Here is a 21,559-nt window from a genome sequence, read left to right on the forward strand (position 1 = left end):
TTTGTTTGTCTGTTTTTATTTTTGACGGAGAAGAACGGCCTAAGACTGCATGGATAAGAATATGTTCATCTTCTGAATATTTTTATTTTTTATTTATTTTTTGTAGAATTTTTTATTTTTTTTGCAGGTTTTTATTTACCCATTTTGTCACGTCAAACACTGACTAAGCCTTATTGACATAAATGAAGTTAACAGATCAGATATCGATCATCATCATCAGATCAGCACTAGAGATGAGCGAACTTACAGTAAATTCAATTCGTCACGAACTTCTCAGCTCGGCGGTTGATTACTTTTCCTGCATAAATTAGTTCAGCTTTCCGGTGCGCCAGTGGGCTGGAAAAGGTGGATACAGCCCTAGGAAAGAGTCTCCTAGGACTGTATCCACCTTTTCCATTCCACCGGAGCACCTGAAAGCTGAACTCATTTATGCAGGAAAAGTCATCAACCGCCGAGCCGAGAAGTTCGTGACGAATCGAATTTACTGTAAGTTCGCTCATCTCTAATCAGCACCTGCACTTCAGGGCCACTTTCACGCAGCTGTAATACATGAGCATCTTAGCTCCTGTATTACGGCGGTAACAATTCTGAGTGGACTATGGCGATCTAGGTTTGGTTCAGTGTTGTGTCTGCGCTACCGTTGTGCGCAAGGAGCCTAAAGCAGGCCATTCACATTAGATAAGTGTTGGCTTAAAGGGGTATTCCAGGAAAAAACGTTTTAGTTTTTTTTTTTTAGTTCAACTGGCTCCAGAAGGTTAAACAGATTTGTAAATGACTTCTATTTAAAAATCTTAATCCTTCCAATAATTATCAGCTACTGAAGTTGAGTTGTTCTTTTCTGTCTGGTAACAGTGCTCTCTACTGACATCTCTGCTTGTCTCGGGAACTGCACAAAGTAGAAGAGGTTTGCTTTGGGGACTTGCTTCTACTCTGGACAGCTCCCGAGAAACGTGTCATCAGAGAGCACTTGGACAGAAAAGAACAACTCAACTTAAGCAGCTCATAAGTACTGAAAGGATTAAGATTTTTTAATAGAAGTAAATTACTAATCTGTTTTAACTTTCTGGAGCCAGTTGATATATAAAGTTTTTTTTCCTGGATAACTCCTTTTAAAGGCAGTGTTTCCCAAACAGGGTGCCTCCAGCTGTTGCTAAACTACAACTCCCAGCATGCCCGGACAGCCTTTGGCTGTCCGGGCATGCTGGGAGTTGTAGTTTTGCAACAGCTGGAGGCTCGCTGGTTGGAAAACACTGGTCTATAGAGTACTATATTCAGCCACCAGTTATCTTATTTCCAGAGAGTATTGCATTTATTATCATTTATTATTAGAGGGAGTTTTAGTTTTGCAACAGCTGGAGGCACACAGTTTGGAAAGCACTGTTTAAGGTTTTATGCAGGATTAGAAAAGAGCCGATTTCTTCATACAGCACCACCCCTGTCCTCAGGTTACGTGTGGTACTGCAGCTCAGTTCCATTGAAGCGAACGGAGCCGAGTTGCAATACCACGTGTAACCTGAAAACAGGAGCGGTGCTGTTATTTTTGAGAAATCAGCTTTTTTTTTTTTTCTACCGCTTTAACCTAATGATCTAGGTGTTTAGGGCCAGCTGTCTAATGTATATAGGGGATTCCGGACTCTCCTTTATGAACATCCTGATTCATTTTGTTCTTGCGTAGTATGTCCTCACCAGAAGTGTTTGGCGAAGGCTTAGACTAAATTCACACCAATCTTGTGCTCTGACCCATTTAGCCCTTTTTTATTTATTTTTAATTTATTTTTAATTTAATTTATTTTTTATTTTTTTAAATTTTTTTTTTTTTTGGGCCGAACAAACCTCAACGGGTTCGGGAACATCAGTCACTGCAAGTTTGACAGGTTCTGCTGACTTTAAATGGGGTCCGCCCGGTTTCCGTCAGGTGTCCGTAGTTTTGCGCAGCTTGTAGTTGAGCGGAGAAAAATATATTTTTATATATTGTATATCTTTTTCTCTGCTTAAAGAGGTACTATTTATTTATTTTCAAATGAACTGGTGCCAAAAAGTTACAGATTTTTAAGTTACTTATAAATAAAAATTATTAATCCTTCCAGTACTTATCAGCTGCTGTATGTTCCAGAGGAAGTTGTATAGTTATTTGCAATCAGACCACAGTGCTCTCTGCTGACACCTCTGTTCACGTCAGGAACTACCCAGAGTACGAGCAAATCTCCATACCAAACCTCTCCTGCTTAGGACAGTTCCTGATATGGACAGAGGTGTCAGCAGAGAGCACTGTGGTCAGACTGAAAAGAACTTCCTCTGGAGCATACAGCAGCTGATCAGTACTGGAAAGATTAAAGGGGTACTCCCGTGGAAAACTTTTTTTTTTTTTTCATTTTTAATTTTTTTCTTGAATCAACTGGTGCCAGAAAGTTAAACAGAATTGTAAATGACTTTTATAAAAAAATCTTAATTCTTCCAGTACTTATTAGCTGCTGAAAACTACAGAGGAAATTCTTTTCGTTTTGGAGCACAGTGCTCTCTGCTGACATCTCTGTCCATTTTAGGAACTGTCCAGAGCAGCGTATGTTTGCTATGGGGTTCTTCTCCTACTCTGGACAGTTCTTAAAATGGACAGAGATGTCAGCTGAGAGCACTGTGCTCGTGATGTCAGCAGAGAGCACTGTGTTCCAAAATGAAAAGAATTTCCTCTGTAGTGTTCAGCAGCTAATAAGTACTGGAAGGATTAAGATTTTTTTAATAGAAGTAATTTACAAATCTGTTTAACATTCTGGCACCAGCTCTATTGAATTATTTTTTTTTTTTCCACTGGAGTGCCCCTTTAAGTCCCATAGCTTGAATGGGCTCAAAGCCCATTGCTGGTGTGAACTAGGCCTAACTCTTTCCATTGAAGAGTGTGTATGGGTATGAGGGTATTGAGAGAGCTGGGAAGTTTAATGGTGTTATCCCCTATCCACGGGGGGGCCTGACTGCTGGGACCCCCACTGATCACAGGAATGGAGGGGGGATTATGCCCTCGAATGAATGAAATGCCCTACGGGGGGGGGGGAGAGATACCATTGTACACATGGCTCTGACTATCCTTTTAAGATGCTGAACGGGCCCATTCTGGCCGCCTATTGTAATTGTAGAAGACTATTGACTGTAGACTCACAGGTGGGGCCTTATCTCCCTTTGTATTAGTCGTTTACTCTGTTTTACACTTATTTTACTTTTTGTTTGTGTTATGTATTTTAACCCCATATCATATGTACACAGGGGTCAAGTCCTGGGAAAAAAGTGTGAGGGAACTCACCCATGATTTGCACTCAATGGCTGGTTCTGCAGGACTCCTGCTAATGGAAATGGTGTTCCTACTGTGGAAAAAAGTGCAGAAACTCAGTTCCCACGCACTCCTGCAGGACTTGACCCCTGTATGTACAGCATCTTGGAAGCCAGGACCCTCTAATAATAAATTCAATACTCCCTGGAAATAAGATAACTGGTGGCTGAATGTAGTACACTGTAGACCAGTGTTTTCCAACCAGTGAGCCTCCAGCTGTTGCAAAACTACAACTCCCAGCATGCCCGGACAGCCGTTGGCTGTCCGGGCAAGCTGGGAGTTGTAGTTTTGCAACAGCTGGAAATACAAAGATTGAGAAACACTGTTGTAGACTTTAAGGGTGCGTTCACACCGGCGGATCTTTTTGCGGGTTTTCCGCTGCGTATTTGAAAGGGGGCGGGCTCTTCTCGGCTGTCCGCAGCAGGTTTTCCACGGCGGAATTTACGCTGTTGAAAATCCGCCGCAAGCCCCATTGAAGTAAATAGGGACTGCAGCGTTTTTTTAGCAGCGTAAATTCCGCTGTGGAAAATCTGCTGCGGACAGCCGAGAAGAGCCTGCTCACTTTCAAATACGCAGTGGAAAACCCGCAAATAAATCCGCCTGTATGAACGTACCCTTAGGGTGCATTCACACGGGCGGATTTAGCTGCGGATCCGCTGACAAAGGCCCCTAAAGTGCTGCCCTCTTTGTGCCTGATAATAGGGGCAATCCGCCGCTACCAGCAGACACACTGTGAAGTGCGAGTTACCCTGCAGTGTACTCGCACACATCGCGGCCGCTGTGTAGCTCAGGGAGACGGGGGAGCGGCCGCGATGTGCGGGATGTGCGGATACACTGCGACTCGCACTTCACAGTGTGTCTGCTGGTAGCGGTGAATTGCCGCTATTAGCAGGCACAAAGAGGGCAGCACTTTAAGGGCCTTTGTCAGCGGATCCGCAGCTAAATCCGCCCGTGTGAATGCACCCTTAAGGTATTGTCCAGGATTAGAAAACCAGTGCTAATTTCTTTCAAAAACGGCACCACCTTTGTCCTCAGGTTGCGTGTGGTATTGCAGCTCAGTTTTATTGAAGTGAATGGGGACAAGTTGTAATACCACACGCAACCTGAGGACAGGGGTGGTGCTGTTTTTGGAAGAAACCAGCTGTAATTTTCTTATCCTGGATTACCCCTTTAATAGCCTATACTCAAGATAAGTAATGAACAAGTGAGCAGTGGGGTTCCCCACACCTGACACCCCGCCAGTCAGCTGCTTGCCAGATCCGTAGGCCCAGGATAATACAGACAACGGCCCCATTCACACGGCGGAAAAACTCTACTCGCAAATTTCCATTGTTTTCCATGAAATTCTGTTGCACTATGCACAGGGAAGAATTTCTGTTTTCAAACTCTTTAGGCTATGTTCACACGTCTGGAATGTCGCTGTGCGGGCGCCTACATAATATGCCGGTGCTAGGACCAGACGTTTTTTAGGCTGCATTCACACCACGTTTTTGCAATACAGTTCCTGGATCAGGTTTTTGATAAAAAATGGATTCCTCAAAACCTGACTAAGGGTGGGTTCACACCACGATTTTCTATACAGTTTTTGGATACATTTAAAAAAAAAACGTATGCAACCGTACCGCAAACCGTGGCCATAGACTTTCCATTCAAAACCGTATGCACCATATTGTATACGGTTGTCTCCGTTTTTCAAACCATACGGTTTTTTACTTTTTTTTTTTTCTGGACAGAAAACCGTGGCCTATCATGGTTTTTGGTCCAGGTGAAAAATCGTATTGACCCGTATACGTGTTTTTTTTTTTTTTTTTTTTTTTGGAACTGTACAGAACTGTATGTGCCTACAGTTCCATCCAGTTTTTACCTTAGTTTTTTTTCTTGGAATTTCAATCAAACAAGTGAAACTTTATTCATAATGGAGTGAAAAGTTCAAAACATATACGTTTTTTTTCTTAAAAAACTGATGCAACCGGACATCATTTTTAAAACCGTATACAGATAAAACTTTGTACACACGTTTTGATACAGTTTAGTCAGTTTTTGAGGAATCCGTCTTTTTTTTATCAAAAATATGGTTTAAAAAAACTATTGAAAAAAACGTGGTGTGAACCTACCCTTAACTGTATCAAAACGTGTGTACAAATTTTTATCTGTATACGGTTTGCATCAGTTTTTTAAGAAAAAAAGTATACATTTTTAACTTTTCACTCCATTATGAATAAAGTTTCACTTGTTTGATTGAAATTGCAAGAAAAAAAACTGAGCAAAGCCAAAAACCGTATGGTGAAAACCGTATGGAACCGTACGCACATACGGTTCCCATTGACTCCCATGTAAAAAAACATGTATACAGTTTTTCACCGGGACCAAAAACCATGGTAAGCCACGGTTTTCTGGCTGGAAAAAAAAAAGTTAAAAACGGTATGGTTTGAAAAACTGAGACAACTGTATACATTATGGTGCATACAGTTTTGAATGGGAAGTCTATGTTGAACGGTTTTCTGTACGGTTGCATACTTTTAAAAAAATTTTTTATTTTTTTATGAAACCGTATGCCGAAACCATATAGTAAAATCGTGGTGTGAACCCACCCTCAGATGGCTATGGATTCCATGCGGAGTCCGCATAATGAATGTACAGGTTCGTTCTTTCTGCGGAACGGAAAACGGAATTTCAGCATCAGAAACATCTGGCACAAAAATTCCGCTGTGTGCGCAGCAGAATCCCATTGAATAAAATGGGACTCTGCTGCTCTGGAATCTCTGTCTGAATTCCATACGGAATTTTTTCTTTCTGGCAAACCCGCTTGGTAATTCATTGCCGTCTATGGAGACAGCACGTTTCTGAGCGGTTCTAGCACCTGCTTCTTCTAGTGATGCCTGCAGAATGACCACCCAGAGATTTTTTCGGATGGAAATTCCGCAGTGTGAATGGGGCCCAAAGCTGACAGCGCCATACTTTGTATAGTGGCTGTTCTGGGTTACTGCAGCTCAGCTCCCATTCATTTCTACATATTCAGACACAACCCTGGTAAGACATCATTCGTGTCTTTCTAATCCGGCATATCCCCTCTGAATTTTATGCGGTACCTTAAGCCTAGTGCAGGCTACTTAGTAGAGAATACGCCATATGCTTGTCTGATCCCGGGCAGCTGCTTCTCTATAGGTGTCTCTAGTGGCAGCCGTCGCACGTCTGGTAGGGACGAATATATATGCGGCAGATCCCTGTATTTTGGGTGTTTATAAGCTACTAATATTTTCCTTTTTGATATTGTGAGTTGGTTAGACGAGATCAGTCATGTGGATGGCGGCGGTGTCTGGCAGCACGGAGATAGCAGTTAGTTGTGGAGCTTGCCAGGATACTGATATGAATACCCTGGATGGGTGTGCCCGCTGCTGCTCCTCGGCACGGCTTCATTCTGTTCCGAATACATAATGCTTCATTATAAGGAAGGAACATCGTGTAATGTGCGGCTGTTCTGCAGCTGCAACCAGAATGACGAAGGCTTAAAGGCCATGTGTTCCAAACGGTGTGCCTCCAGCTGTTGCAAAGCTACAACTCTCAGCAGGAGTCCTTCTTCCTATACAGTGTTCCCTCAAGTTACAATATTAATTGGTTCCAGGACGACCATTGTATGTTGAAACCATTGTATGTTGAGACCAGAACTCTATGGAAACCTGGTAATTGGTTCTGAAGCTACCAAAATGTCATCCAAAAATAGGAAAAAGTGAGGATTAAAGAAAAATAAGTAGATAACAAATATAGATAAAGCAAATCCTTACATATAAAAGTAATAAAGATCTGCTGGAGCTGTAATCACTGTCTATGTAGAGGACAGGAGCTTCTTCAGGGTCCTGTACAGTACACAGTGTCCTAAAAAAGTAACATGGAGCCGCCCTCACTTGGTGACCAAAGGAGCAGCTAACCCTGGCACACATAGAGTACAGAACATGTAATACCTCCCTGTACTGTAGGGGGCGCTACCAGACACCAGTCAGTGCATACACTTCAGTAATACAGGTAAAGAGTAGTACAGAACATGTAATACCTCACTGTACTGAAGGGGGCGCTACCAGACACCAGTGAAATGTCCATTCTGATTGGTCAGTTCTTTCAGCCATTGACACATCACAGATCTGGACTGTCCGTAGAATTGTATGTTGAGTCTGGTTTCAAGTTACAATGGTCCAGAAAAGACCGAAAATATTGTAACTAGTGTTGAGCACGAATATTCATAATGCGAATTTTTATCGCAAATATCAGCACTTTTTGATTTCGCAAATATTTAGAATATAGTGCTATATATTCGTAATGAGGAATATTCGTTTTTTTGGTGTTTTATTTTTCACATGCAAATTTTTAATGACCATTTTCACATGGGGAAAAAAGTGAATGAACATAGGGAATATGCGCATTTCGCATACATAGGACGAATAATCGTCGCTATATTCGCAAAATATCGCAAATTCGAATATGGCCCCTGCCGCTCACCCCTAATTGTAACCTGAGGCCATTGTAAGTTGAGAGAGCACTGTACTCTGGTTTTGATAAATCTCCCCCAATGGATCTAAAGGTGAAGTGCGTTGCAGCATGGCATCTGATGTACCAGAACAAGACTAACAAGCCTACAGCTTAAGGGTACGTTCACACGCGGGGATTTTTTAGCGGGTTTTCCGCTGCGTATTTGAAAGTGGGCGGGCTCTTCTTGGCTGTCCGCAGCAGATTTTCCGTGGCGGAATTTATGGCCACAGTCCCTATTGACTTCAATGGGGTCTGCTGCGGATTTTCCGCAGTGTACATTCCGCCGCGGACAGCCGAGAAGAGCCCGCCCACTTTCAAATACGCAGCGGAAAACCCGCTAAAAAAAATCTGCGCGTGTGAACGTACCCTAAAGGGGTATTCCGGCCCTAAGACATCTTATCCCCTATCCAAAGGATAGGGGATAAGATGTCTGACCGCGGGGGACCCCTGCAATCTTGCATTCGGCACCTACCTCTTTGAGCTGCCAGCTCACAAACTGCCGGGTGCCGACCACGGGGCCGGAGTATAGTGACATCACGACTCCGCCCCCGTGTGATGTCATGCCCCGCCCCCACTATGCAAGTCTATGGGAGGGGGCGTGACGTCACGCTACTCCGGCCCCGTGGTCGGCACCCGTTAGTTTGTGAGCTGGCAGCGCGGCAAGCAGCCCAAAGGTGGGTGCCGAATGCAAGATTACGGGGGTCCACAGTGGTGGGACCCCCACGGTCAGACATCTTATCCCCTATCCTTTGGATAGGGGATAAGATGTCTTAGGCTGGAGTACCCCTACACTAGTGCCCTATAGAAGTCTATATATATATATATATATATATATATATATATATATATATATATATATATATATATATATATGCCAAATTACAACCCTATAAAACTTAGTGATTCTATAAAGGTGTAGTCCGCCCATGTACATGACCTCTTGACTGCAGTCACACCTACGTAATGAGAGGCTTTATTTTCCACAGTGACCTGTTATCCATCCGGTAATTACATCTCACACACATTGGGGCAAATTTATCAAAACCTGTCCAGAGGAAAAGTAGCTGAGTTGCCCATAGCAACCAATCAGATCGCTTCTTTCATTCTTCAGAGGTCCTTTTTAAAAATGAAAGCAGCGATCTGATTGGTTGCTATGGGCAACTCAGCAACTTTTCATCTGGACAGGTTTTGATAAATCTCCCCCATAGTGTTATGGCGTCCTCCATGTTCGTTTGGATGACTATACCGAACCCTGCTGCTCACCACTGTTATATAAGCTATTCCGTCTACACCCTTCTGGGCACACATTGATATTCGGCAGCTTATTATGGGCCGCACTGTGATCTATCTGCCCTGGACGCTTTAAGGCGTGGTAACGCCGCTCCTGTCCTTTTTGCTTTCCCTCTCATGTGGAGAATAGGGACACACCTTTCCTTCAGGGCTGCAGGCGCCGCAAAGATAAGGAACCTGTATTTACACTTTAGTTGCCGTTGAAGAGGTCTTACAGATTTGGACACAATGGCCAAAGTTTTATCAATATGTCCTTAAAGGGGTACTCCGGTGGAACTTTTTTTTTTTTTTAAATAAACTGGTGCCAGAAAGTTAAACAGATTTGTAAATTACTTCTATTAAAAAATCTTAATCCTTCCAGTACTTTTTAGGGGCTATATACTACAGAGACAATGCTTTACTTTTTAGATTTCTCTGATGTCATGACCACAGTGCTCTCTGCTGACCTCTGCTGTCCATTTTAGGAACTGTCCAGAGCAGGAGAAAATCCCCAAAGTAAAACATATGCTGCTCTGGACAGTTCCTAAAATGGACTGCAGAGGTCAGCAGAGAGCACTGTGGTCGTGACATCAGAGAAATCTAAAAAGTAAAGCATTTCCTCTGTAGTATATAGCCCCTAAAAAGTACTGGAAGGATTAAGATTTTTTAATAGAAGTAATTTACAAATCTGTATAACTTTCTGGCACCAGTTTATTTAAAAAAAAAAAAAAAAAAAAAAAAATGTTCCACCGGAGTACCCCTTTAAGTCCAAATCCATTTAATCTGAAAATTACCTTTTTATATGTTCATTATTGAGACCTAAATGATGCCTGATAGGTTATGGTTTTCTTCTTCCGTTCTAAGCTTCCTGATAGGGATGTCCTGAAATTGTACAGTACTTGTATTCGTGCAAATGTCCCCATTCGGACATGGTTACACAGTGTAAAATGTGCGACATGTCCGTCCGGAAAACACGGGCGGACATTCCGCACGTTTGAGAAATCTGTCGGGCACTAGGATCGCTCGGAAGTGCGCCGACTCATAGAGTGGTCTATGCAGAAAGAATAGACTAGTCTAGTCTTTTTGTGGACACCGGAATCGGGATTCCCGCAGTAGAAATAAATGGCGTGGAAATTCCACCATGTGCACAGTGCGGCAAAATCCCATTGAAATCAATAGGACCCTGCCGCAGCGGAATTCTGCACGGACATGCAGAATAGCTGCATGGTAGGAAAGGTGAGAGGAATTTTTTTGTGTATTTTTTATGTATTTTTTTAAATGAACCTATTATAGAAAACTACGTCTCTCTGCCTACTGACCGCGTGGCGTCCGCAGACGCCACGCGATCAGTAGGCAGAGAGACGTAGTTTTCCCCCATCCGTAAAAATAAATAAATAAAAAAACTAAAAAAAAAAAAAAAACTTTCACCTTTCCATCCCTCTTCATAGTTCCGCTCCATTATCCGGACCAGAACATGAATTGTGCAGTTATGGGGGGGGCCATCTTTGATTCCCTGGGTTTCCAATCGCTCCTCCTTCCTTTTTGTTACTGCTGTTGTAAAAGCAGCTTATCTAGGCTCATGCAGTACAATAGACCTGCTATATTTCTCGCTAACCTTCTGCTTACTAGCGATAAGGAAATCCTAATATTTACTTTTACCACAGGCTGTAAAGTGAGAGGCTTTTCTTTATTACAGCAAAGCCCCTGGTGCTGCCATCTAGTGGTCAATATGAAAGCAAATATTTATTAGTTTATTTAGTATAGGTAAAATTGAACACGTAGGCGTAACAAGAAATGACAAAAGGTATTTAAAAAAAATCTACTATTTTCTGACTCTATTGTCTCCTCTGTTGACATACCAGATTTGTGCGGCCTTATACGTGCCAGAAACCGTGGCTGTAGTTAGGGCGAGGCACATACCTTGTAACCATACAAGTCATCAGGTTGGAATAGACTAATAATTCCTTTAGATTGTGCCCTGACTCCTGTACATACTAAAGTACTTGATGAAAAATAAATCAACAAAGGTTCCTGTAACCATCACCATAGTATAATAGATATTCCTAATAGGAAGTTTCCTACCTAACTGCTGGTGGCTTCTACCTAATAGGTGGGATTTCTTACCTACTGGGGGCTTCTACCTAATAAGGTGGATTTCCTATCTAACTAGTGGGTTCTTTTTCTTAATAGGAGGATTTCCTGCCTTCCTATTGCGGTCTTCTACCTAATTGGGAGGATTCCCTACCTAACTACCAGGGGAATCTTATTTTTGAGGGTCTGTGAGGTACTCATGTTCGACTTTCACCTAAGGATTCACTAAGTCTAAAGGAGTCAAGAGAAGGTCCTGCACCACTAACAGAGCAGAGGATGCAGAGGCCTCAGCACAGGTGCGGGAGAAAGGTCGGGGCTTCTACCAAACAGAGGGAATTCCCCACCTACCTACTGGGGGCTTGTACCTAATAGGGGCTTGTACCTAATAGAGGGAATTCCCCAGCTACCTACTGGGGGCTTGTACCTAATAGAGGGAATTCCCCAGCTACCTACTGGGGGCTTGTACCTAATAGGGGCTTGTACCTAATATAGGGAATTCCCCAGCTACCGACTGGGGGCTTGTACCTAATAGGGGAATGTCCTACCTAATAGGGGCTTGTACCTAATAGAGGGAATTCCCCACCTACCTACTGGGGGCTTCTACCTAATAGTGGGATTCCCCACCTAACTAATTGGGGCATATCTTAATGATGAGGGTCAGTGAGGGCCTCCTGTTTCACTTTCACCTAAGACCTCACTAGTCTAGAGCCATCTGTCACATCACATAATCGATAATTGGTATCGGTGATTACTTGAATAAAGTATCGCTACTCGTATCGGGACATTCCTAATATATTTACTTACTAAGGTATAGCTCTGATGATGGCCGCCTGTTGTAAAGAGTGTCTCTGATCCATGAGCCTATGTAAATGGCTGTAGCACCTATAACTTTAGGGCAAAGCTGGCAGTGTAAACCATCTGCTATGGTGGCAGCTATGGCATCTGTGGGATCTGCCTAGATCCCATTATTCGTCTGTGAGATCAGGTGGTTCATCTATGATGGTGGAACTCCAGCTGTTGCAAAACTACAACTCCAAAGGCTGTCCGGGCCCGGGCATGCTGGGAGTTGTAATTTTGCAACAGCTGGAGTTCCACAGTTTGGAGACAATTGACCTATGATGTTTTATACTAAAACACTCTGGCAGTGTCCGAATGATTCCACCTTCCTATCTCTCCCATTGAGCTGACATCATCAGGAGTATAACCACTTTACATAAACTGTACAGCAACGACATATATGTATGAGCTTTATGATGCACCAATCTGTCACCATTGGTCATTGGATATAAATGTTACAGAAGCTCCGCACAGCCCATTTGTCATATTCCATATAACAGGTTCTGTAGAAAAATACCACGGGCTGCTGATGCAGTGTTCGCCGTGGTTCTTGTGTCACGCTAGTGATTTGTCAGTGACAGGGTGTGAACATATGTGCAAAGTGACTATATCTAAATGTCTGGATATATCTGTATCCAAATTGTAACACACCAGGTTCGTCAGCTCACCGTCCGCTCGTCATTCCTTGGGGCACCCGGACCTCTGACAAGTGCGGCGAGTTGAATACCCAAAACTATGTAATTTCCCAGCGTTCCGCATAGTCCTGTAAATATCACTTTTATATATCCAAGTAAAAGCACTTTAATACAAAAAGGCATTTTAAAAAGCTAGACGTGTTTTGGGGTTTACCCCTTACTCATAAGCACTTATCGGTTGTTTGAATAGGGCTGTAGTACTGCATTGTTGTCCCATTCACTTAAATGCCAGGAGTTGACCCCAGCTAGTATTAATAGCCTATTCTGGGGGATAGGTAATCAAATTTTACAGGCCTTCAATTTGGTAAACCGTGACCAAACCCAATAATTTTGGTGGGACTGGCTGACCATCTAAAGTGTCCTGACTCTTCCCCCAATGACAGATGTAGGGGCTAGGGGAAACAGCTTTCTGGCATTTGGATTTCAACTGCTTGAACCCCCCTCTATCAATTGTAAAAAGATGTGAATGCTAGGCTGAGCGGAGTGTACATGTGTATGTGGTGATCGGGAAAGAAAGTTGCATTTATCTGACAGCTATCTAAAGTGTATGGCCGGCTTTAAAGGGGTACTCCGGTGCTCCAGCGTTGTGAACATTTTGTTCAGAACGCTCAGAGCCTGAGGCCGTGAGCGTGATGTCACGGCCACGCCCCTCATAATGTGACATCACACCCCCTCCATTCATGTCTCAGACATGCCCCCCTCCCATAGACATGAATGGAGAGGGCATGAAGTGATGTCAGAAGGGGGCATGGCCATGATGTCACGACCACTGCCGCAGGAATCCGGTGTTTGTTTAGACCGCCAGGTGCTGCGGGAGATTACGGGGGGGGGGGGGGCAGCAGCAGGACCCCCATGATCAGACATCTTATCCCCTATCCTTTGAGAAGGGGATAAGATGTCTAGGGGCGGAGTACCCCTTTTAAGATATCTGTTGGCTAGACAATCATTTGGCCAACAGCTATTTCTCCCAACCCTCCCAATATACATGCATGCTCGGCTTGACTGAGTGTGCATTTGGTCTGAATTGGGAGAAAGGAGCCTGAAAGCAGCTTATTTCCCAGTACAAAGGGATCAGCTGTGTTGAAATCAGGGTAAGGTTGGGACACCCCCATAAATGTTAGAAGGTTGGTCAGCTGAGCTGTTTCTGGCCACTTTTATAGAGCAGGCAGAACTGTGACATCTACATGTATAGATGTCGTGCTGGAGATTATTCAGGTGCATGATAGTAAACCATAGCTTTATTGATGATCCTTTACTGCAGTTACTCTGTCAGTCATGTTACCATTACTGGGAAATGACTGAATCCCGACAATAGATTGGCCAATGTGAACAGGCCTTTGAACAGCTTAGGCTTTGTTCACACGTTGCAGTAGCACAACTGATTACTGTGTGTGTATTTGTGGCAAATGGAATTGCAAACATAAATCTCTCTCTGTCATATATATATCATATACAGACCTTTATCCTAGGTGAGCTAGCAGAGATGCTCATCAGGTGCCTAATTAATGAGGCCAGCAGAAGTCTGCATATAAAGAAAGAAAACAGAATAGTCTCTGCTCTCCCCAAAAGACAGCAAGGTGGCTGTAAAGGAGGGAGGCAGGCTTCCTTGCGAGGAGCACACAGCCAGGCGCTGTGAGTGACTCCCCCCCCCCCCAAACAGTGAATTGCACAGACAAGGAGTCTTGGAACACACAGCAAGAGGCTGCAAACGCTGTGAGTTAAAGGTTGCAGGACACATGTTTAACTGGCAGGGAAAAGCCCTCCAGTTGATGGTCAGGGCATGCTGGGTTGTGTAGTTAGTGACTGGATGGTCTAGGATTTTGTTTGTTCCTGTGTTAGGCTGGGTTCACACTACGTTTTGTCCCATACGGGAGCGCATACGGCAGGGGGGAGCTAAAACCTCGCGCTCCCGTATGTGACCGTATGCGCTCCCGTATGTCATTCATTTCAATGAGCCGACCGGAGTGAAACGTTCGGTCCGGTCGGCTCATTTTTGCGCCGTATGCGCTTTTACAACCGGACCTAAAACTGTGGTCAATCACGGTTTTAGGTCCGGTTGTAAAAGCGCATACGGCGCAAAAATGAGCCGACCGGACCGAACGTTTCACTCCGGTCGGCTCATTGAAATGAATGACATACGGGAGCGCATACGGTCACATACGGGAGCGCGAGGTTTTGGCTCCCCCCTGCCGTATGCGCTCCCGTATGGGACAAAACGTAGTGTGAACCCAGCCTTATGTTTTTATTTATCCTGCAACCTGTCTAATAAAGCTTGCATAAATAACTGTTGTTTGCCTCCTGAATTAAGTAGAAACGTGTCCTGTGGCGGTGTCAGACGATCCCAGAGCTATCCCCAGGGTGAAATCCTTACAAAAAGATATTTATACATATTATATATATTAAATTATTTCTATATATATAATATATATAATGTATGTGTGTGTAAATAAAGATACATAAGTAAATATAACAATACATTTTTTTTTTTTTTATGGACTGAGCATTTTTGGTGCCTGTAGTGAAGCTGTTCATTATGTCCCTGAATCAATACCTAAAGCTGCTGAGTCACCCTCTAAGACGTCCCTGATGAAACAGTAGACTTTGGTAGATTGCATTTTCGAGCATCTGCTAATAGCGTTAAATGGCCGTCCATCAGTATGTCCTGCACCGCGCCGGCTGCTCCCCATGTTTCGCATGTTTCATTGCTCATTGAGAAGCATTAGGATTTTTTTGCTGAAGGCTCTTATTGACCGTGCTGTCACTCAGGAGAGCATTTATGCGTCTCCATCATGTATCAAGGTCATCAGACAAGGAGGAAAGCTAAAATCTGGGATGGGGAGGGGGGCTAATAAAACGACTTTATCTTCACTGAACATGTACGTGGTGCTCATCCTTTATTTAGAAAGTGTCTGTATTCTATACAGCATATAGAAAATCTAGCTAAATGGGTAAGGCCATGTTCACATCAGTCCATTCAAATAACTGAATCCTGCATGGCCTGTGAAGCAATGGACACCAGGCAGAAACCTAAGAGACCCCATTTAAAGTCGATAGAACCCATCGGGTCCCGTTGGTGTCCATCCTGCACCAGAGCATAGAAACAGAAAATTTGTGTGTATATAAATTGTGGTAAAACCGCACCATTTGTATCACAATTTTGGGCATTCACAGTAAATTAAAAATAAAATAATGCTGCGGTACCGCAAATAAAACACAGAGCATTTCAATATGTGTTTAGCAAAAAAAAAAGTGTTTTTTGTTTTATTGAAAATTGCTAATAAAGTTATCAGTCATCAACATACATTCAATGTACTGTGACTAAGTGCAGGCTAGGAAGCAGCGCACAATAAATTAATACAATTACCATACATAGCATTACAGTACAACTGACAGCACAGGTACTATATATTCATCATACCACATGCTACACTAACATTCCTGCATACATTCTAAAAACTGTCAAACAATAAATTAATACAATTAACCATACCACACGGGTGGCCCTACACTATACATCATACCCAATGCTACACTAACTTTCCTACACACATTATAAAAGCAAAGTCAAACAATAATGCATTGCAGACAGTGATATGTAAAAAGAAAAAATAATGTGCTACTATGTTAGGCCCCTTTCACACTGACGTTGTGCCCCGTCATCAAACGTCCGTCAGGTACTTTTTTGTGCTTTAACGTACACTATTTTTGACACTGCACAACGGATCCTGACAGATCCCATTTACTATTATGGGGTCTGTCGGGCGTCGTTTTTTTTTTTTTTTTTAATGGGAGTAGCGGGAGTAAAAAAAAAGTTGTATCATGTATTTTTCCTCCCGCTATTCTCCCCAGGTTCCCCGACAGACATCACACTGCCGTGTCACAATGGCAGTGTTAAAGAAGCCTTAGCCATCCATCAAAATAATGTACATTATAGTAAATACTTATGTGTGACATGGAATTAAGTGTATGGAATCTTATTAGCCATGCAATGCTTCATGGGACAAAAAGTATGCAAAGTAGCTCTCCTCCGGGAGAAACAAAAACTTGCCCTTCACTGCCACCTACTGGACAAAAGGGTCATAGTAGTTCTATATAACTCTTATCTATCTATTGCAGTGTTTCCCAACCAGGGTTCCTCTAGCTGTTGCAAAACTACAACACCCAGCATGCCCGGACAGCCTTTGGCTGTCCGGGCATGCTGGGTGTTGTAGTTTTGCAACAGCTAAAGTCACCCTGGTTCCCTTAATAAGGTATTGGACACTTGGTTTTCAAAAGCAGACAACCTCTTCAATAAGGGATAGGCCACATTCCAGTGTTCTTTTGCTTTTAACCTTTCTGTTGATACTTGCCGTACTCTTTTTTTAAGTGTGCACTTGTGCTGAAGAGACTCTCTTATGTTGCTTAGTCATCGTTTTTGCCTATACTGACAGCCCTTATCTTCTGGTCCTTACAGGTAGACGACTCAAAGAGCAGTTTGGATGAAGTCAGCAAAGGATCTGACGTGACGGAGAAGGTTCCCGGCCTAGGAACAAAGCAAGCCTTAGAAGAAGACTACGCCTCAACAGATTACCAGCCTGGCCTGCTCTACCATAAAGCTTCACCGGCTCTCACCAGCTCTGTGCCGTTGATGCCGGACTTCAAGGAGAAATGGGCGACCGATGTGGACCAACTGGTTAAGGAGAAATTCTTGCCTCATTGCGAGAACGGAGAGAACCTTCACCTTCTTGCCGGAGCCGTCCCATCCGATACCAAAATAAACGATAAAGTCAGCGTTCCCGAATATGTCTGGCTCGCGGCGTGCTGTAGCGCCCCCGACACTTGGTCCTTAGGGGTCATTAAGAGAACTGGAGACGTAGAAGGTCTAGAGCAGGTCTCGGTGGAGGAACTGGAAAACCAGCTGTCTGGTGATGTGAAGTTGTTTGCCGGCCAGTGTGGTGGTGGCGCCGTCCATCCCGAACTGAGATCAACATCTGAAGCCTCAACCCAGACTGAGGAGGAACCACCAGTTCAGACCCCAGGAGCATTTGTTAGGTTTTTCCAGTTCATCTTCTCTGTTGTGTATGAAGTCATAAAGAGCGTCCTGTGCTTGGTATGGTTCCTCTTAAAACAAGTCTTTAATGTGATCCTCGGCCGACTGTGCTGGATCTGGACTGCGGTCACCACCTACGTCTTCGCCCTGAGCAAAGTCTTGCTGAACATTCCTTACGACGTCCTCCGAGTCTTCGGTAACATCCTCTGCGGCTTCGTGCGTGTCCTCGACAATGCTTTGTCAGTTGTATGTCTCATACTTAGGCTGCCAACGAGATTCCTATGTGACATGGCCAGCTTCCCCTACTACACAATCTGTGCCATACCGGATGTTGGTATGGACATACTAAGTGGTGTCTGGGGCGTGTTTATGTTGGGCTTCTCAACAGTGTTTGGCGCATTCGGGGGTTCCTTCTCGGTGGCCTCCTTTGCAGGGAGCAGTGTTTTCCAAAGGTTCATTGGACAGTCTGAGGGTTACGAAAATTGACCGGTCAAACCCAACCGCTGATCGATAGTGTGCTCACACTTTACCGCAAGTCATTCGGAATTCTGGTGGAATTTCTACGAAATTTCCATTTGTTTTTAACCCTGCTTATCGGCAATTTTTTTGTCAACCCGCGAGAATTCAACTCCTTTAGATACCATGGTAATGGCTGGCTTTTCGGTAAATTTGAAGTAGAAACGACCAGCTGGTTTTTCCAGCCTCATTTCTCTTTGTATTGTGGAGGGCGCATTAAAAAGTGCTTTATGGCTTAGAGAAAGTTGTGCAATTTCGTAATGATTTGGTTGAGTATACCGAATGCAGTTAGGTACTGACGTAAATTAATGGGAATATTTCGGCAGGTGGCTGTCTGCAAAGCGCAGATTGGTGTAAATTATAAGGGATGTATGGTGTTTTTTTTTTTTTTTTTTCATCTTACATAAAATGTATTGCTAAAAAAAATACTACTACTTCACAGTAAGGCATAATATGGATTTTTACTACAAAATGCCGAGAAAACATTCACTGTAGGTGTTAGGAATAGTGGGGAAAAAAAAAAACAAAAAGAAAAAACAACTGGGGTGATCACATATTGCTGCAAACTGAAGAGGTTATTTGCTTCTCCTTTAAATTGTGGCAATGTAAATTGATTTTATTTAAATATTGATTGTTTAAAAATGTTTAAACAATCAATATTTAATTATGGTTTTTGACTTTTTTTATAGCTTTTTTTTTTTTTTTTTTTTGCCTGTTTTATTAGCGATACAAAAGGTCATAAAATGTGCCGCCATATGGTGCTCTTTACAGCATTATACTAGTTATCTTCTCCTAGAAGCTGTGTTTTTAGAAGCAATGTCTCTGTGACACAGCATCTGATGGGAGTATGCCTTGACCACCTTGTTCCCGTGTATGAAACCCGAGGCCTGTGGTGGTAGAGTAGGATCTAATCTTTGTGCGCCATATCATGGCTCTATACCAGTGTTTACCAATCAGGGTGCCTCCAGCTGTTGCAAAACTACAACTTTCAGCATCGGGCATGCTGGGAGTTGTAGTTTTGCAACAGCTGGAGGCACCCTGGTTGGGAAACACTGCTCTATACAACATGGAGGTTCTTGGAGCCGTATGTAAGTCCCGTCAAAATAACCTAAATCAATGGCCTTATAATCAGCCAATAATCATATGACCAATACAGATCAGTAGGACTTTATTGGGCACTATCGATGTTTAGACGCAATAGATGTTAAAAAATGTTGGGCTGATATTTTTGTTTTGGTTAATCAATGACCAGTGAAAATGTTATCCGGAAAGGTCTTTTTTTTTTTACTCTCTTTTTATTTTTTTGTCCACAAATAAAAAAATTTGTAGGGTAAATCCGGATAAATATTGAGTTATAGTTGCCATAGACTGGAGGAAAAAAAAAATGTCCAGTGCGGATGTGCAGGTTAAAGGGGTACTCCGCCTGCCTGAAAAAATCTTATTCCTTATCCAAAGGATAAGCGATAAGATGTCTAATCACGGGGGTCCTGCCACCAGGGAGCCCCCGCAATCTCCAGGTCAGTCCGGAACACAGAATGTTTGTGATTTCACGCCACGTTCCCTCTATTCATGCCTATGGGTAGGGGGCTTGATAAATAGTATGTCGCCGTTGAGACTCCTCCTATAGACCTGAATGGAGGGGGTGTCGCCAGTCATCCAGCATGGTGCGGAGTTTGCTCTGTGCATTGGATGACTGGGGTGCTGCAACGGAGATTGTGGGGGTCCCCAGTGGCGGGGCCCCATGATTAGACATCTAACCCTATCCTTTGGATAGGGGATAAGATGTTTTCCAGCGTAGTACCCCTTTAAAACTACGGTGGCGCATTTTGAGTGCTATCTGTACTCTTAGTCATCCCTTTGATATGATTAAGACTGTGGCTAGCACTTGAAACGCGTTGCGGTTTTTATGAAATAAAGACTCAACATTACGTTTTTACCAGCACATCCGTGCTAGATGTTCTTTTCTACCGGCGCTTGATTTGGATGTTGACACGTACCTGTCTGTGCTGAAGGTTTTTTTTAAGCTTTTATGACTGTACGATAGCAGCTGCATACAGGCCTACTTGTGTTGTTGTGCTATTCTTTTATCCCTCCTTATTTTAGATTGATTTAGATTTTTTTTATCCAAACACTATCAGTATTATTCGAAATAATCCAAACAATGCAACATTTTTACATTTGGGAACGAACCTTTTGCAAGTTTTAGAATTCCAAAGCACCTGTATTTTACGTCTCATGTTATGCTCCTGTTTCTCTCAATCGGTATTATTATTTATTTCTGACCTAGTTCTGTTTGCACTGAAAGAAAATGGAAGAAATTCCGAAGGAACAAAAAAGGGAATTTATTATAAATTTTTTAGTTTGGAACAACCTGTTGTTAAGAATAAACGTGTAAAACTTGCCGTGTCTTGACTTGACTGTCCACTTTCCTGTGCTCCCCTATGAGCAGTCTCTGGTACCATTGTTTTACTTGAAGAGGTAGCATCCCCTTCATGGCTTTACCTTGGCAGAGCACTATACTTATGGTTGTGCCTGTTACTTTACCATTGTCCCATGCAATTGAATGCAGTATATACATAGAGCCATGTGTCGGGATAAACACTAAAGGATGTGTAGCACTCCAGCTGATGGTGGCGGTACCAAGAGTAAAAATACCATCAATCGAAATCTAAGTATCAATATTAAAGCCAATTAAACCCCTTAGAAGGTCTATTTGTGTGGATTAATTTTCCATGCAAGTGTTAATGGATACAAAACATTTTTGGGACTGTTCAACTCAAAATGACAGAAATCTGATGTAATATCGTGCGCTCCTACATGTTGATGATGATGATGGTGCTCCAGCGATATAGCTCGGGCTATGTAGATGTCACCTTGTAGCTGTAGCCGTATTGTCATAGTTACTTCCTAGCACTACTGGTACTATAATTGCATTGTTTGTATATTTTTGGCAATTCACAAGGGTTGTAAAATTGTTTTCGACCATAATTAATAATTCAGATTGAGTTAGGTTATGATTGCTATTTTTTCTGACATAATGGAGGCCCCAGCAAGATAATGTCGCCTGCATAATTAGGCCCCAGTGTCGAATATATTCCCTGAAAGTATAAGTCATTGGATCACGCTGATATGAGGATCTACCGAAGAATCCACTGTGCGCACTTCCAAATCATCCTCCAATGTTTGATAAAGTAGAAATTTTCCTGGACTCATGGAAACCAAATTATCGTTGAGACGTCTCTTGCCCCCCCCCCCCTCATATGGAAACAAATTACCGTATTG

At 43.0% G+C, this 21,559-nt stretch overlaps 1 protein-coding gene across 1 annotated transcript in view; it reads left to right on the forward strand.

The window, feature by feature from the left end:
• ENDOD1 (endonuclease domain containing 1) overlaps positions 1-20,685 on the forward strand; it is a 28,666-nt gene extending 7,981 nt beyond the window's left edge. The window contains exon 2 of the mRNA XM_056561509.1: positions 17,186-20,685. Coding sequence (XP_056417484.1) covers positions 17,186-18,247 — 1,062 coding nt within the window. The 3' untranslated portion in view covers positions 18,248-20,685. The remainder of the gene's footprint in view (positions 1-17,185) is intronic.
• The last annotated feature ends 874 nt before the right edge of the window (positions 20,686-21,559 follow it).

Source organism: Hyla sarda, chromosome 2, assembly GCF_029499605.1.
Source record: "Hyla sarda isolate aHylSar1 chromosome 2, aHylSar1.hap1, whole genome shotgun sequence".
Lineage (NCBI taxonomy): Eukaryota > Metazoa > Chordata > Amphibia > Anura > Hylidae > Hyla > Hyla sarda.